Source organism: Gymnogyps californianus, chromosome 18 (genome assembly GCF_018139145.2).
Source record: "Gymnogyps californianus isolate 813 chromosome 18, ASM1813914v2, whole genome shotgun sequence".
Classification (NCBI taxonomy): Eukaryota; Metazoa; Chordata; class Aves; order Accipitriformes; family Cathartidae; genus Gymnogyps; species Gymnogyps californianus.
In genome coordinates, this window is record NC_059488.1 from 10,521,488 (window position 1) to 10,538,756 (window position 17,269).

General features: G+C 49.9%; 1 protein-coding gene across 1 annotated transcript in view; it reads left to right on the forward strand.

The window, feature by feature from the left end:
- Positions 1-17,269, forward strand: part of DAB2IP (DAB2 interacting protein) — a 249,934-nt gene that overhangs the window by 185,810 nt on the left and 46,855 nt on the right. Inside the window, exon 6 of the mRNA XM_050907722.1 lies at positions 16,003-16,156. Coding sequence (XP_050763679.1) covers positions 16,003-16,156 — 154 coding nt within the window. The remainder of the gene's footprint in view (positions 1-16,002; positions 16,157-17,269) is intronic.

Below are 17,269 nucleotides of genomic sequence, written 5' to 3' on the forward strand. Positions count from 1 at the left end.
CCCTTCCTGCAGTATGAAGCTTTTGGTCAAGTTCCCCTCTGGTTCCCTTGTGTAGTAGATGAGGATGGAGATTTTTGTGTATCAGACAGGGCTGCTCACAGAGCTCGTTCAGGAATCTCTTCATGTCCCATCCAGAAGATGGTAAAAAGTGTTTCTGGTCAGAATGATTTACTGGGTCTAATTTCATCTCTCTGAGAGAAATAAGTAATCAAATGTTAGGAAAACAAATGTTGGTTGAACTCTCTGTTTGAAGCTCATATGTTGATAACGGCATTAGGGGTTTTTAAACTTGTTATTTTCCACTATCACAGACAACTCTTTAAAGAGAGCTGAGACCAAATTTAGAGTTGAGCTTTCATCCCTTGAAGGGAAGATGGGTGTGAGGTCCCTGCACCCCGTCTGCTCTCTAGGCTAGAGGGTCAATTGGAGCCGATGTGTGTCACAGAGAACGCAGCCCAGGACTGTACTGCATTTATAGTAAGGGCTCTGCAGCCCCTTCTCCTCCCGGCTGGCAGCCTGGCTCTAAGGCCCCCTCCCCAGGATCCGTGCAGAGGTGCGGGCTGGATACAAGTACAGGGGACTGCCCTTCAGCAGGCCAGGAGCAACCTAACGCCCTGGAAGCTCAGCAGCAACGCTGGCATTGCTCAGACAGAGCGAAGGAGAGGCTGTAGGTCCGCAGCTCCCTGAGTGAACCGTCAGCAACAAAGCTGACATGCTGTTCATCGTCTTCTTTTAATTAATATGTTATTCAGCCAGGTTGAGAGAGGTTGTACTTCTGAGGTCTGATTTAGATTTGCAAAGCTTCTTGCCACCATGGCCGGCTTTCTCCTGCAGGTACCAAAAGGCACACTCCGTATAAACACATTCGCATTCATAAACACATTCAGAGTCCAATATACTTACTGCGGCTTTGATAAGAGCCTGTCCCTCCCTTCCCTGGAGAGTGCCATCCTGACTACATTTTGAAATCACAAACCATGACTCTCATTTAAAGTAGAATAGCCTGTGTTTTCATCTTCGGGAAGCCACATCCTATCCTCAGTCCTGTGTAACCGTAACTAGCTCTTAACAGACCCCAGCAGCTCTCACAGATTCACCGATGTAACAGCCTGTGTCCGCAGCTGGGAAACTGAGGCACAAAAAGGCAGAGTGACCGCACCAACCCTGTGTAAAAAAGACAAAGCCTTTTTTTTCAGGCTGTACTTACTCTAGGTATCACTGTGATACTTTATCAGCTCTCGCTATACAGAGATTTATACGAAATCATTCCTATTCCATTGAAGTAATTTTCAGAGATTAATTTTTTAGGGTATTAGCATTGATTCCTGAGTGCACGTGCCCTCCTTCTCTCGCCAGCAATCTATATCCAGGGAGAGCTGCATTGTCTGAGTTGGAGGAAAGCTCACTTCCCCTAATTTATTGAAAAAATTAATTTTAGGTTTAAAATGGGGCTGTCATTTATGAACCCAGTTCAATCTGTTCTTCACTCCTGAGTCTTCACTCTGACCTTTTCCATATCTTAAATCCTCTGGGCTGTACACTGTGTTCATTAGTTAAACTTTCAGAAGGGAGCAGCAGGTGTGGGTTGTGGATAAGGACTGCATGCAAGCTTGGCTCTGTGCTTATCCATGTACGTCTAACAGGCTGCGGCTGTAATTTAATTTAGGGCAGTGCCAGGATTTGGACTTTTTAAGAGTTTTTCACAGTTTGTAAGTTTTAATAACAATTTTTACATCAGCTCTGGAAGTAGCTGCCCCTGGCACTGCATGAAGTATGCAGTAATGATACTTGCACTTCAAAAAATTAGCTGGAGAACTGATGCAGTGCACCCCAGTATTGCAAAGTTTAATTCCTGGTCAGGGAGTCTGGAACGGTGAGAGCCAGCCTGGCCAGAGAGGGTCGGGGCTTCCAGCGGGGTCACTGGGGCTGACCTGGGCTCGGTGCAGAGCTGTGCCACGTGCTGCTCAGGGAAAAACAAACGGGTCGTCCCTGGAAATGGGTTATCAGTGTGAGTCAGGAAAAGAGATATGGAGAGACCAGTAAAAAACAGTGAGGTTATCTTTAAAAATATCTTTCCTTTTCCTACCTGTATGTTGGGGGGGTAGATGGGGTCTGCAGTCAGGATTTGCAAGCTTTCCAGTGCCAATGGCTTTTCCTGAGGTCCTGTTCTGTCAGGCATCGCTGCACGGATTCTGCAGACAGACACGTCTTACTGCTTGGGGATATGGGGATGTGTTTAGTATGGATGTGGCTGTTTGTGGAGGTGGGGTGGTTCCTGTGTCAGTATTACTGATTTCCGTTGGTAGCTGGCTGTGGAGAGCACCGCAGAAGGGAAAGCCCCAGGCTGTCAGGAGAAGGGGGCTCGTAGCTACCTCCAGCATCTGTGCCTGCGAGACAAGCCCAGGGACAGCACTAATGGGCCGGGAGCGTGCACCCGCTCAGGCACTGGGTCTGCCTTCAGCGTTCCTTAGTGCTTTCTAATTTCCCTTTACCTTGTCAGTGTACACTCAGACACTGTGTACAAGAGTGCAAAAATATTCTGTGTCTTCCAAGGGCTTCTGTCTCCTATAACATGCCGGAGGCAGAGGAGAGCAGGGGATAGTGTGTGCACTCCCTGGGATGGATTGCCTACAGTTACAGCTCTGAAAGCCATAGAAAAATCACTGGCTTCATCAGTGTGAATCTCTCATTCCATCTGAAAAGAAGGTTCCCATGAGAAGGATGTGCTGTATATCCCCAAAGACACTAAAATCTCTCTGGCTAGAAGGCAGATAGCAATTGAAAGAAATTAGCTTTATATCCTGGTGCCATCTCTGGATAAAATATACACAATCAAAACAAACTTTAAAATGCTTTGAGCTTTTCTTGTTTGTTTTTTTTTAAGGAAGAGTTCAGCAGCAGCAAAAGAACATTTTCCTAACTTTATTCTGATTATAAACTTTTCATTGGATGTTGTTTTTTAAGAACATCATTTTGTTTAAGAACATCATTCAGTCTCTGAAATCAGCTATTACCTATTAAACTGAAGCTATTATATATGCCAATATTGTTAGACAGAAGGACAAATCAAAATAAAACGTAGTTTAGATGCTAACACATGTATTTGTCTTTGTCAGGCTCAAAGTCATATGCCGTTGGTACCCCTGTGTAGTTTAGATTTGAAATTCAAAACTTGACTCCTGCAAATGCTTCTTGGCTCAAATTGTCATTGAATGTTAAGTAGTGTCTCTGAAGCGAGACTAATAGCACAAAATAATATTGAATGTTTGCAGGAATGGGACCTCACAAAAAGGTTTATAAAAATCTGCTGCTAATAACAATGTTACGTCTTAAATAAAACCTCCAGAAAAGATGAGTGGCATCTCAGTAAAGGCAGGTGTCCTGTTGATCAGGATTACATTCCTAGAGGAAAGTCTAACGCTTTTTCAGGACAACAGAAAAGTGAAGCTAATTACAAGCAGAAAGAGAAATTGGCTGGTCCAGATCCACTGTCTAGCCGCTATGAAATATGGCATAAAAGGCAGCATTAGTCAGAGGTTAAATATTCTTTCAGTGTAAATACTATTTGATACGGTGCCTGATTTTTCAGAAGTGCTAGATGTCAATTCTGCTACATTGGTGCAGCCTGGCTTTTGTGAACATCGAGCACATTTTAATAAAGCAGGTGAAAAAATCTTTTAATAATCTCTTAGTTTAATCTGGCCATTGTTCCTGTAGTCTGCAAGGCCTGGGTAATTTTTGTGCCCTTCAGCCTCAGATTACCTTCTCGCTGAAATTGAATTGAAGGACAAAATAAACAAACACAACCGCAGTCAAGGTTACGGGCTGTTGAGCTGTAGTTCTCGAGCGCTCGGAGGCTACTGTGTGAATATGCAGTTTGATGGAGGAACATTGGGAGTCCTGAGAGTCGATTTAATGGTATCTGCAGTGAAATCTGTACGTTGCTTGACGGTGCCATGGGTTGTAGTACATCCGTTGAAGAGTTTCTCAGAAGAGCCGCACAATAATGACTATGCCCACCCCAGTGCTTGAACAGCAACCCACTAACAGCCAACCCCTTGTGCAGTTATGTAACTGCACATAACGTCTTCTGACGTTAATTATGCTGAAATACGGGATTGTTCGAACTTTCTCAAACAAGTGCTTTTTAGGACATCGACAGGCATTTTGATTTTAACTGTAAATTTGGAATAAATCTGGGTAATCACAGTCCCTTCCACTGCTAACTCTTCAAGGTTATTGGGGAATTTGTTTTTTCCCAGTGACAGCGTGGTCATGAAGTGCTGGCTTCACAGTCAATAAAAAGTGACTACAAATAATACAAATAATAATCACTGAGCTTAACTGTGAATGGAAAACTTACTCCAACAACCCACTGAAGGTACTATTTTACCTGCCCTCTGATGAAGCACGGTGGCTTTCCTTTCACAGATGCTATTTCTTAAACAGTGAGTCATGTGGGTGGGTGCTGGGATCCTTAAGTAACAGGAGGTGCAAATGTGAAGAAGGGGTAGAGGTCCCGTACGGCGCCCTGGGGAGGATGCTGGCATTGGCAATGGTAATAATAGCTCTGACTGTGTTGTACACTTGCGTATCACTCTCCGAACAGAGCTGCATGTGGGGAGAACAACAGTCTGCAGGGAAACACCACCTTGTGCAGATGAGGAATGAGGTACAAACTTGCTTTAAGGAAGCTGGGATAAACCCTGGCTTGGAATAAAATTAGCTGAGACTTTGACGTACAGACTTCTTTTTGGTGGTAGTAACGCTCACTGCAGCAATATTTAAACATTGAGTCAACAGAGTGCGGTTTCTTCACTGCCTGGCACTCCCTGGGGAGGGGGAAAGAGCAGTCCCCAAGGCCCTGGTCTGCAAAGTTTTAGCTTCTGTATCTCCTGAGCTACACCAGGATATTCAGTCCAGAGGCCGGGGGGGGGGGGGGGGTTTGGGGGGGGTAATGAATGACCTGTGCATTACAGACCTGTAGCCCCAAGAAGTTTGCGTGTTTTAGACACCAAACCAAGTACAGCGTGATCGATGGAGCAGCCCGCCGGGGCAGGGGCATGGCAGCACGTTACTTTTGGGAAACACATTTGTCGTTCACGGAGGTGAGAGTGTGAAGAATGAATGTGCAGCAGGACAGTACCACAGAGCACCTGGGGGCTCCAAGTTCATACGTTACTTCATCTCCTGATGCCTGGCTCGTGTGCCACTTCTGCACAGACCAACCGCCTGGAATTTCAGGTTTGGGACAGGGGAAATTCAACTGGGCAGTTCCCAGCAAACAGACCTCTTTCGCTGGGTCTTGCTGGTCTTCTTCCTTGTCATCTGGTAGCAGCAGTGGAGCTGTGCTGGGTCCTTACGTCAGCTGGAGCTGCCACAGTTCCCAGCGTATCTGGCTTCCTGCTGGAACACAGGCCAAAAGCACATGCTTGTTGGGTTCGGTCCTTCCTTCCAGATTGTCCTAATAATGTGTCTGAACGTGCAACAGAAAATATTCCAGTACTGGGCTGCAGAGAGAACCTGGATTCTCTCTTCTCCCACTGCGTTTGGTCTGCTCTGCTCTCCACCCACTGCAAGTGCGAGGGCTCGTTCCAAAGTTCAGGTTCTGCATTTTTGTGCCTTGCCAGAAAGATAAAAGGGTTGGTAAAACTGTAACTTGACCTTAGCGTTTCACCGCAGCGAGGGAGATAAGGTGCAAAGCACTGATGGCTGTGGTAAAGGGGACCTCACAAGGCAAGGACTCCCTGTTGAGGACCCAAGTGCACTACTCGGGAGCTGCTGGTGAGCCCGGCTCAGAGGCGGGAATGGCTGTGGATTGCTGACTGGGATTTCAGTCTAGTGTGCACCATATTTTTGCTCTGCTGCACAAAGGACCCCTGTGCTGCTGCTGCTGCAGATTTGAGAACAAAAAGATTGACTGAAGCTGCCTGTTATTATTTTTGGCTACTCCAGCAATGTATCAAAAACCTGACGCTGGGTTGATGCTGGTGCCCTACTTTATAGAAGCCCTGAAAAGCAGATCGAGGACAGCGAGCTTGTCTCTCTGCATGGCATCTGCCAGCAAAGGGTGAGAAAACTTCAAACCGCTGGCGGGGGAAATGGGGGGAGGCAAAAATGAGGCAAAATGTGCTAAATCCACAGCACTGTTTGCAGACTGCAAGGGGAAAGGGTCTGCATGTGCTCCGCTAAGGAGGTTAGGTGGGAAATGCACTGACTGGGGCGTTCTGCTGCCTACATGGCTGGTGAGCTGATGCCATTGTCCCCGGGGCACGGTGGGGACCGGTTTACCCTGGAAGGAAGAAAAGGACCCCGCTGGCCTTAGGTGGCAGACAGTGCTCCTTATTATTCAAGCCCAGCAATAATGCTGCCAGTCTTTCACATTTTCTGGATCCTTTGGAGGTGAGAGAGGATCATGCCCACCTCTCTGGCTGAGGAGGAGAGGCACGTAAGTGAGGATGTGCAGGGAGTTAGTGTCAGAGCTGGGCAGAGAACCTATGAATTTTGACTCGTTTGTCAGTGCCGCGCATGGTGGTGCTGGCTGGAGGGATGGTCCGTCTGGGAATCCGGCTTGCAAGTCACTGGAAGAGGCAAGACTCGTGCCTGCTGCCTCGGGCAGGACCTGCCCGTCTCCCACTCTGAGACCTGCTTCCTTCCCCTCTGGTGTGGGGAAACCTTGAGTATTCTTTTCAACCAGAGATATTTACCTTTGTTCTCATTTTCCCCTCCAATGCTGATGAGCGTTTGCAGAGCGGGTGCCTGCTTTCTCCTCTGATCTGGAGCCGCCTTGCATGAGTTGGAGGATTTATGATTTGCTGCAGACATGGACGGTAGCCTTTGAAAAGTGGAAAAGGAAGCAGCCATAAATAACAGGCAAGGGACAGTGCCATGTGGTGGTTTTTCATTTACTAGATAGTCCTACTTTGTTCTTGATGAGTAATGGAGGCATTTGAATACGCCACGATGACAGCAGCAGTCTGGCTCTGGGAACGTGTCGGCGTGGGCTGGGTGAAGATGGTGGCAATCAGGACAGTTGGACCATGCTGTGTAGCCTTCCCCTCTGTTCTCCGCTGTCTCGCGTCCTCCTCTCACGCTTACCTGCTGCTCTGGGCACCGTTTTTCGTGAGTCTGCACTTAAACAACCCCGAGCTGTGCTGGGAGCGCCGGGGAGCTGGGCCGTGAGCGCCACGCTCACCTGAGCCTCGCCGGGTGCCGGCGGGCGTTCCGTTCTCATGCGGGATCGCTCTGTGCGTGAGGGGTGCCGGGGTGCGGACCATGGCTCACGCAGGTGCGGCTGGCTGCTGCTGCAGACGCTACTCCTTACTGTGGATTGCGCTGTTGCAAAGGTCAGTGATTCGGCTTTCCAAAATGGGAAAGGAATGTGTGCGTGTGCATCCCAGGACAAGGACACCCGAGCGGGTGGCCTGCGGCGGGCAGGCTGCTGCTTTCCTTCTCCCCTCTGCGGTACTGTCAACCTGCAGGACAGCCTCCGAGCCGAGTAGGAGGGAAGCGGTCAGGGAAGAAGCGCCCTAGTGCAGTTTTTGCAAAAATAAAGGCTCCTGGGGAACTGGATTTTCCCGAGGTTTATCACAACAACATGAAAGCGGCGAACGGTCACGGGATAGGCGGGCTTTGGCGAGGGGTGAGCGGCTCGGCGACCGCGGGGCATCGGGGTGGGCTGCCGGCGCCCAGCGGGGTGTGCGGAGAGGCGGGCGGCGGCGGCAGCCCCGCCGGGCAGCAGGGAACGCTGCTCGGCGGCAACGGCAGGAGGACGAGGCGGATCCCCGCCGGCGTTCAGGGAAGAGCGATCTCCGCCCGCACCCCCCCGGAGCCGAGCCCGGGCTTCGTGCGGCTCCTCCGGGGCTGCGACCGGCGAGCGGGGGAGCGGGGGCGGCGGGCCCGGGGCGCTCTGCCCAGCTACAGCGCAGCCAATCCGGCGGCCCCGGCAGCGGCGCGGCGCGGCTGCCCGAGCGGGGCGGGGCGGGGCGGCGGCGGCGGCAGCAGCGGCGGGGCCGGCCCGGGGCGGCGGGGGCCGAGGGGCGGCCCGCCCGCGGCCGGCGGGAGCGCGGCATGGCCGAGCGGGGTGCGGCGGCGGCGGCGGTGCGGCGGGAGCCGGGCCCTGCGGGTGAGTGCGGGGGAAGGGGGTGCGGGTGGGTGCGGGTGTACATGTGTGTACATGTGTGGGCGTGTGCGTGGGCCGGCGGAGGTCCGTGCTCCGCGTCGCGCAGCCCCGGGCACGGCCGGGGTTCTGGGGAGTCCAAAGCAAACTCCGCGCCCGGGCTGCAGCGCTCGCCCAGGGTTTCGGGCGGCTGCGGCCGCGACCGGGGCCGGACCCGCGCATTGCCTGGCGGCGAAGCGGCCCTGCCTCGGCGGGACCGGGCGCGGGCGGGGCAGCGGCGCCGGTTGTCACAGCGGCTGCCGGCTGAGCCCCGCGCCCCCCGGGCGGGATGGCGATGGGGCGGGCGAGGGGCCGCGGCGCTGCGGGGAGGCCCGGAGCGGGCCGGGGGCGGCGGGCAGGGAGCGGAGCGGAGCGGGGCCGGGGCGCGGAGGAGGCCACTGCGGCTGTTCGCGATTCCAGCCTGCCGCTCGCTCTCAGCCCGGTCCTCGGCACGGATTGTTTATTGTTAGCAGCGCTCCGTCCATGATTCTGTGTGTTAAGAATTTGTTTTCATCATTATTTATTAAAACATCGTCCCTGCTTCAGGCAGCCGCCCATGGCCGGGCTCTGGAGCCAGGGCCGTTGTGTGGGAGATGGGGCTTGCGACTTCAGTTCCCTTATGGTTCATCCAGGAGGATTAACCTTGCCTTGCTTTTTCTTTCTTGTCCAAATTCTGCCTCCGGACTTAGGTGAAGCAAAATTTCAGTGATAAAAATCAAAACCTTTATCCCTGCCCTCCTCCCACCGTGGGAACTTGGGAGTCGCAGATACAGCTGGGGAGCAGCCCGTGTTTCAGTGGTTCCTGCCCGTGGGTAGTGGCAGGGAGCGGGGGGGGCTCCGGGTCAGCGCTCACAGCAGCCGTACGCCCTGGTTTTGCCTGTGCCTCCTTGGAGGTTCCCCAGGTGTTTTGGGGGGCTCTACAGTGCCTACTCGCTCCAGAGACTGGTGCTGTGGGAACGACTAGTTCTCAGGGCTGTGCTGTGGTTTGAACTGCAGATTGGAGTGGTGGGTCTGTGACTGCTGTTTGCATCAGATGTCCACAGATACGGCACTATTTATGGTGGTGTAGGCTGATGTGATAAGAAAAGGTAATTTTTTTGTATGACGTGTCGGTTTCTGTTAAAAGTGAGATGGTGGTGCCATTCTGCTCTTGGGAAAGAGGGAGAAGTTACTTCCTTAGCTTCTTAACAACATTTTTGATTATTGAAACTCAAGTATATTTCTTATCACCTTTTGCTTCTTGCTATTGATGCGTTTTGCTTGCTTTTGCAGTTTCTTTCATCTTGCATGTTACAAATGCAGTCAGTGTCCTTGCTGGTTATACTGTGCCAGACTTTCAGTTATTACTGACAAACTTTGCAGTGGCATGTTGTTAAACAAACAAATATCCATGCTCAGGTGAATGTCACGGGTTAAAATTGTCCTTCAGGTTTGCTCTGGCAAAAACAACATTTGGAATCTGGTATGAGCTGACAGAGTCCTTTTGAATGTCATTAATTCTGCTGCTGGTTAAAACTGAGAACAGTCTAAAAACAAGGGCAGGCATTAATAAGTTTAATTACATGTCGTTTGTGTTGCTCAGCGAAGGTGTTGCGTTAGTGAGGGTAACATGTGCCACCAGCTTCCCATCATGAGTGCGCTGAGTGGTGTTTCCCAGCACCCTGCCGCCCAGAGAGCCCCAAAGGCTGCAGAGCATCCACCTCCGCTTCAGCCCACCGCAGCTCTGCCAGGGCAGAGATCAGCAGCTGGCGTTCAGGAAACTGTGGGAGAAAGTTCAGGTTAGCAGAACATGGAGAAGGATATGCTGCATGCTGAGACTTCATCCACGCGTCCTGTCCTACAGGAAAAAAAACATTCATCTTCTGGAAGCATGCAAGTTCTCTTGTGCTGTTGTTCTTGGTTATTCCCATAACATCACTTTTGTATTTATTTGTTAAATTGAAGCAGGATGAGGCATTGGGGAGGAATGGATGAGAACTCCCAGCAGTGGTCAGGAGGTTAGTGGGAAGTCAGCACCAGGCGGGGGGGGGTGTCACACAGGCACTGCTAATGAGGCAAGGAGAGGGCTTGCGGGAGAGCTGCTGTGTAGGAGAGCCTGGTTTGCATCTACTGCGGGAAGAAATGCAGCCATCGGACCAGTTTGGGCTCTGCAGAGAATGTAGTCCCAGTTTGTAACCAGTGGCAGCGAGGCTCTGAGCCTCAGGTGGGACAGCGTGCGCACAGCAGAGCTCCCCAGCACCCGATTTTGCTGCCTCTGGTGAAGCTGGCAGAGGATGGCGTGTGATTTACTCCCATCTGCGGCTGCTAAAATCCTTCTCCCATCTGATGTTGCAAATCAATTTGGTGGAGTTGTCCACTTTGTTCTCAGTCATAACAAAACCTAATCCCCAGGCTGGAGACAGATTTAAATTCTGTCTATGCTGCACGTGGATCTCACGGTCTGTTCCGCTGCGTTTGTGCATGTAGGACCCCCTGCAGCGGACGTGTGCTGGTGAGAGGGTAAGGACTGCGCTAAAGACCCTCTTCGAGCTGGTCAGAAAAAAGAACTGTCAGCCCTTGAAAAGCTGTATGCAGGGAATGTTTCCTGACCAGGAGACGTGTCACGGAGTCAAACCTGTAATTTAGGAGATCAGATCCCTCTGACAGTGGGGGGAGGTACAAAGGCTGACTCTGGAGCTGGTATTAATGGGACGTCTTCAGCTTAGTGCCTGGACTTCCTTCAAAATTCCCCAATCTGTTTGTGCTCTCATTGTGGAACAGTAGGAGATTTAAGAAAGGCTCTTTATTTTTTTCCCCATGTTTCAGTGTTACGTTTTGTGTCTGCTCCATCCCTCTGCAGGTACCCAGCCAGGTTCCCTGTTTGTTTCTATCTCTCAAAAATATCAGGAAAATTTTCATCATAAGACCACAGAAGCAACAGCTGGGTGGTTTCAGGCAGGTGAGGGTCTGAAATGAAAACCGATGGGGTTGCCCCTTTGAGGGCTTGTCTTCACAAGAAAGCGATTCTGGAATAAGAGTGTATGAGTTTAAACACACAAGATCTATTCCAGAATAATTCTTTGTAGACAGGCCCTACATTTTTTCCTTCCTTGTAGCCTCAGCAGAGTATCTTTGTTCTTGAAAGAACGTCGAGCCTGGACTCCCGGGCAGTCCTTCCAGTCATTCTGCATGTGCTGCGTGCATGGTGCTGCTGCTGCAGCCAGGCGGTTGCTGCCTCCATTGCTCAAAATCCAGCCCCGAAGTTTGATGAGGGGAGAATGGATTGTCCCTCCATGCTTGTTTCTCTGTGTCCACGAAGTCTTTGCTGCAGTCCACAAGGTCCTGGTTAGATTAGGTGTGCTGTCACAGCCTGATAAGACTTGACATCCATAATTCTGGCTGCCTATAAAGGAAGCAGGCAGAGGGGGATAGCATCCCTTCACATGGTAATGTTTTATGACTTTTATTATTTAGAACAAGAATCCTCTCTCATTGCTCTTGGGCAGTAAACCTGTTTCTTTAATAACCAGAGACTGGCTGCCTCTCTGTAGGACTCTCCAGGTCAGTGCCAGTAGCAGTAATGTTATTTCTCTTTAGAACTAATGTGGTCTTTTATGAGGTTTTTCTCCCCCTTCATCTTAACTGAACTTTAGGCAAGTAGAAAGGGATTAAAATAAGGCCCATGGCAAAAAGAACTGAACGTGCTGTATGGAAAGAGGGTTTCCTGCTGTGAGATGTCTCTGGGCAGCTGGCCGTTCCCACCATATTAAAACAAAGGTGTAGGAACTGAATTTGATCAGCTCACGTAAGCTGGGACAGGACCTGGATTACTCAGCGAGTTATTACAGCAAGAGATTGGATGGCCCCCCAGGCAGCGTTTTGAAAAGTGATGGTAGAGAGATGAATTTTAACAAAGTACCTCTGTCATCTTGGAAGTGTATGTACACAGTAAGCAAATGATGGTCCAGGTGAGTTTGCCTGTTGAGATGTTGGATGGCTAAGGAAGAGCACGAGTTTACAGGGACTCTGGTACCTTTGTTGCCCTGGACGCTGCTCTCTGGCTACGCTGGGTGGAAGCAGGCAGAGCTGAGGAGTATCCATCTCCTGCTTCTGCCCCAGGGACAGTGATATATCGTTACACTCCTTCGGGGACATCAGGTTGTTAGGGTCTCCTGATAGAAATGTGCCTGCCTCCCCGGGAGGAAATCCTGGCTGTGGGTGGTGAGTCTTGGGGCAGAGCTGGAGGGAACCGAGACGAGTCTCCCCGGCAGCTGGGGCACACCACCACAGCCGCACCGGTGCCTGATGCCCCATTTCAGGCTGAGTCCAGCCGTCACATTGTGTGCTTAATACTTCTGCACTTCTTCGCAGCGAGTGGATTTGTTGGGGTTTTTTTTAGCACTTGCCAGCCCTTGCCCAGTAAATTGTCTTTGGACGAAGCCCTCCAGGTCTGTTATGGCGTGATGCAGTACAGACGGAGACGTTCTCGCTCTGAGGGCTTCACTGTAACACGCACATGGCAGGCTTGTGTCCTCCCTGCCCAAACAGAGGAAACACTGAGTGGTCCTTCCAGTAGGAAGAGTGCCCTCACCCTCTGAGTCAGGGAAACAGCTTATGGCCTTAGCAGGACCTTTTTCTTACTGTTAATACAAAGGGAAGTCTGTGGTAGCTGTCACAGGGACTTGCAAACATCTTTCAGTAAATGGACTCCTGCTGCAAATGTCATGTTACTTACCAAAGGACATGAGGAATTCTCTCTCCTCTGGAACAGGGTATTAAAATGAAAGGACCGCGTGTCCTCTGAAGACTGGTGGTGTATAGCCCTTCTTGCACTCTGGGGCATTTGCAAGCCCTCCAGACCGTGCCAGGGTGCCGCGGGTTAAGCGCCGTAGGGTCAGGGCTGGCTCTGGGGTGCTGGGGAGGGTATGGGGCCAGTCGCCCTGGGAGGAGGCTCTGCACAGGCAGCGCTCATCCTGCTCTGCCAGGGCTGCCTCTGGCAGAGAGCTCTCTCATCCCTTCCGCTGAGATTTCAAACGAGAGTCTCTAATTAATGACATCTCCCCACTTAGCTCTTGATACACAGACAGATGCTGGGCCTTTTAGGGCTGATTTGAGACCTGCAGCGCTCCCTCCATACAGTGCAGCATCTGGTGAAAAATGTTTCTGTTACTGACCTGGGTTGGATCTGATCAGCCATTCAGGAGTAAAAGACATTATGGGAGTGGGTCCTGCCGAGGCAAGAACCTGACAAATAACCTCCTGCCTAAGAAAAGTCCCGCTAATTTTAGGATTCCCAGAGGCATACGGCAGAGTATAGAGGGATATAAATATGCATTTGCTGAATCTGGTGAGAACATAATATGTTATGAGAAACTCCCCCTTGGTAATTCTTCTTATTGCACATCTGTACTCCCACCCGTGGCCTTGCAGCTGCAGTAGTTTTAAATGAAAAATAGACTTGTTTTGTTTTAGTTTTAACAAAAATTCTTAGGTCAGCATGAAGCGGTCCAGCTCGGTGATGTACATGTGTGCGTTACAGTATGTAATCCTGAGTTGTGGGTTTAGATTATCAATATTTATATTTGTCCACACAAGAATGCAAGTCTCAGCTTGGTTACTTACCTTTTCTAATTTCATCTGTAAAATATGGAAATAAGATTTACCATAAGTGCCTTGATTGTGGGCTTATCAGGGCTTGGTGAGCAGTCTGTATTGTCAGTTCTTGAGCTGCTGGATATTAGTTCTGCACTCAGCGTCCAGAGGTAACTTGATCTGTCTGCCTGTATTAGAGTTAATTTACAGTATCATTCAGAGGAAAAGGATATGGACCCTTTTCTGTAAAAGTAGTGTAAAATTGCCACAAAGTACTAGGAAATGACTGTACTCAGTTCCTAAAGATCAATTTATTCACCATAGAGATATGGGGTGAGTGGGCAGTTTAGAGAATCGCTAATGGAATAGAGAGCCTTTTGCTTCAAAGCCACTGCTTCTGATCCAGCACAGGGCTGTGCTAACCCAGGGCTTTTAACATTTGAGGGCTGGTGGTTGTCCCCTAAGAAAAGATTGTGGTGTTGTAGTCTGTTTTTCTGCAGACGCCTTAACAGGTACCGCCACAGCTGGTCCTGGCTGTCAGCCTCCGTAGATGCAGGGAGGTGTGGGGAGACTGCACGGTCGCTGAACCCTTGGGCAGCGCGGCCCCAGGCTGGTTATCCTGCGGTGCTGCTGGCGAGGACGGGTAGCCTGCAGCTTTCAGAGCTGTCCATTTAGCGTGCTCAGGTGGAGAACCCAGCTGTGGGCTGCTCCGTTATCACCTGGGGGTTCATCCATGGCATGAATCTGAATGGCAAATCTAGAGAAGCACCTGTTTATCTTCCGCTGCTGTTTATCTTCGAATCTCCTTTGGCTGTTTTCTAGATTCAGCTTGGCATGTGATTCACTGGAAGCTATGAATTTTGCATGCACTATTGACATTTCTCTGTGTTTTGGTCAGCTTTATTGTAGAGAATGACAAAACTCAACACACACAGACAAAGCAATCTGACAGTACACTGGGAGCATTGTTGTTTCGCTCATGAAAGACCATGCTGAGAATATCTCAGACTCCCCTTATTTCTGTCCTTCCGTGCCTTTGAAGAAGGCGTCGTACTCTCTTTGTAGACAGAGGTACACGTGGTCTCTTTGGAAGACCCTAAAGTGCTTGCCAGAGGTTTTAAAGGTCAGAGTTACTGGGATTAGAGCTTTTGTGAGTTGGCTGGTGTAGGAACATTTTACATGGTGCAGGCTATAGAGAAGGCAACTGCTCCCTTTGCTCTCAAGTTATTTTTTCCCTTGCCACTTTATGGTTTTGTTGTGTTTCCCCTGGGAGTACCTAGCTATCTTTCTTTTTTTTTTTTCCCCTTGAGCTCTCTGGTTTTGCTTTAAGAGTTACAGCACCATTGATTGTATTGGCTGTCTCAAAAATGGTGTGCTGCTTGCTGTTTGTGGGCTCCCTGCTGCTAAATGCTGCCAGTGGGACTCCGGAGCATTTAGATCAATCGATAGGGCTATCATGGCCTTATTTTCCACACTGTCCCCATCCTGGGGATGTATGTAACAATTGGAGAGAGCACACGAGCCCTTGGGTTATTGGTTACAGTGCGGATCCAGACACCGCCTGCATCCGTGATACAGATGTGTACATTTTGGTGGGGAGAAGGGTACCTGTGCAGAGGGATGGTGTCTGCCCTGGCAGTGCCAGCCGCTCCCCAGGCACGCTCTGTATGCAGTGAGCGAGCACAGGTCTGGGGTTTCAGAAGGATCTGTCATTAATTCCTCCCCATTTGCAGGTAACTTCCTTCTGTCAGTAGGGACTGGGTGCTGCAAAACGGCATGAGGTGAAGTAGGATGCTAATGGGATCTCTCTCACGCATGCAAACCCAGTCCTGTGCTGGCGGTTGGTGCTCAGCACCGCCGGAGCTGCAGACCCGGCTGCAGTACTGACGAGCACAGTAGTTCGTGCTGGGGCCAGGCGGCCTCCCTGATCCGCTCGTACTGCAGCACACCTGGAAAGTCTCGCGCAGCAGGTACGGTGGCCATTTAAAGGCATACTCAGCTGTGCAGAGACCCGCAGTCTACAAACCTCTAATAATGTAGTCCTGACGGCATCGGAGTTTGGAAAAAACATTTTTACTGAATGTACAGCCTGTAAGAGAACCTGCTCAGCAAATTATAAATGGGACAATGTAGCAGTCCCTGCTATTCTGGGCCCTCAGTTATCTCGTGGCAAAAAATTCCCGGGAATATTCTGCAGTTGTTGCTAACAGATGTACTAAATAATTTCTCTGGGAAGGAAAGCATCCACTGATACTGTTACATTTTTCCTCTAGATCCCATCTAATGCCGAGGCTGAAAGAATCGCGCTCCCACGAGTCTTTGCTCAGTCCCAGTAGTGCTGTTGAGGCTCTGGATCTCAGCATGGAGGAAGAAGTGGTCATCAAGCCAGTCCACAGTAGCATCCTGGGACAAGACTATTGCTTTGAGGTAAGGAGCCTTGCTGTCCGTCCCGGGGGCTGTTCCTGCCATGTGATGGGGCTGACTGGGGAGCCAGGTGTGGGCTTGCGTCTTGGGCTCTCGTTGTTATAAAATGTTTCTGCTCTGAATTGCTACACAGAGACCATTTCATAGGCAGAAAATTACTCCCATCTTTCCAAGGCGGATCGTATCCACAAAATCAGAGCAATGAGCGCTTTGCCTTGTAACCGTTGTCGCAGCAGAGCTTGCTGCTGGCACAGGCGCTGAATTACTTAAGGCTGCGTATTAGCAGAGCATAAATTTGTAGTTTATGCTCATACAGATATCAGAAAGTAGTAATCCCTACTCACTGTTCACAAAGACATTATACGTGGTCACAAAGATAGCCCGCTGTTGTCAGTGGGAGTGTTAAGGACTTTATCTAGAAAACTGAAGCTTTACTTGTTTGGGTAAATAGAAAAATCTGTGAGTATTTCAGGGTTTTTTAACATCTGTTGTGGCATGTGGTTAGGTCTGTACTAGCGGGAGGTAGTAGGACACGTACAAACCAGTCTGTAGTTGGATAATTCAGTGTAGTATGTCTTGGAAATCATTTCTCCTGCATTATGGATGGCGAAGTATTATTGCTTATGGCAGTGGCTGGATATAGAACTGGCCAATGGTTTTCTGTGAAGAGAAGGTAACCTGTTTGTACTTGGACATAGAAGAGCAGATAAACAGTATATCCATGCTTGGATTGTACTGTGGGTGGTGGTGGGACTGCAGGCTTTCCTTGGATGGGCAGTGCGAGGTGAAAACGGCCTTGTCAGTGTCCAAGAGGAGTCAGACTGGAGAGAAGAAGGTTTTTTTTCATTACTGAAATTAGCACACTTTGAAAGAAAGGAGTTACAAGATCCATTTCTTAAAATATAAGCAGGTAACACAAAAACAGTCTTACAAAAAAACCAGCCCCAAACATAAACTCTGAAATGGGCTGAGGTATAAATTTTCCAGTGCTGTTCATTCTCTGTAGAATTGAGCAAGTGCGGCAGGTCAGGAGGAGAACAGTTTTGTAAATTATATGGCCTCTATTACATTCCACTCAAGAAAGATAAAATGAAGCTAGATGGAAAATAGATGTGA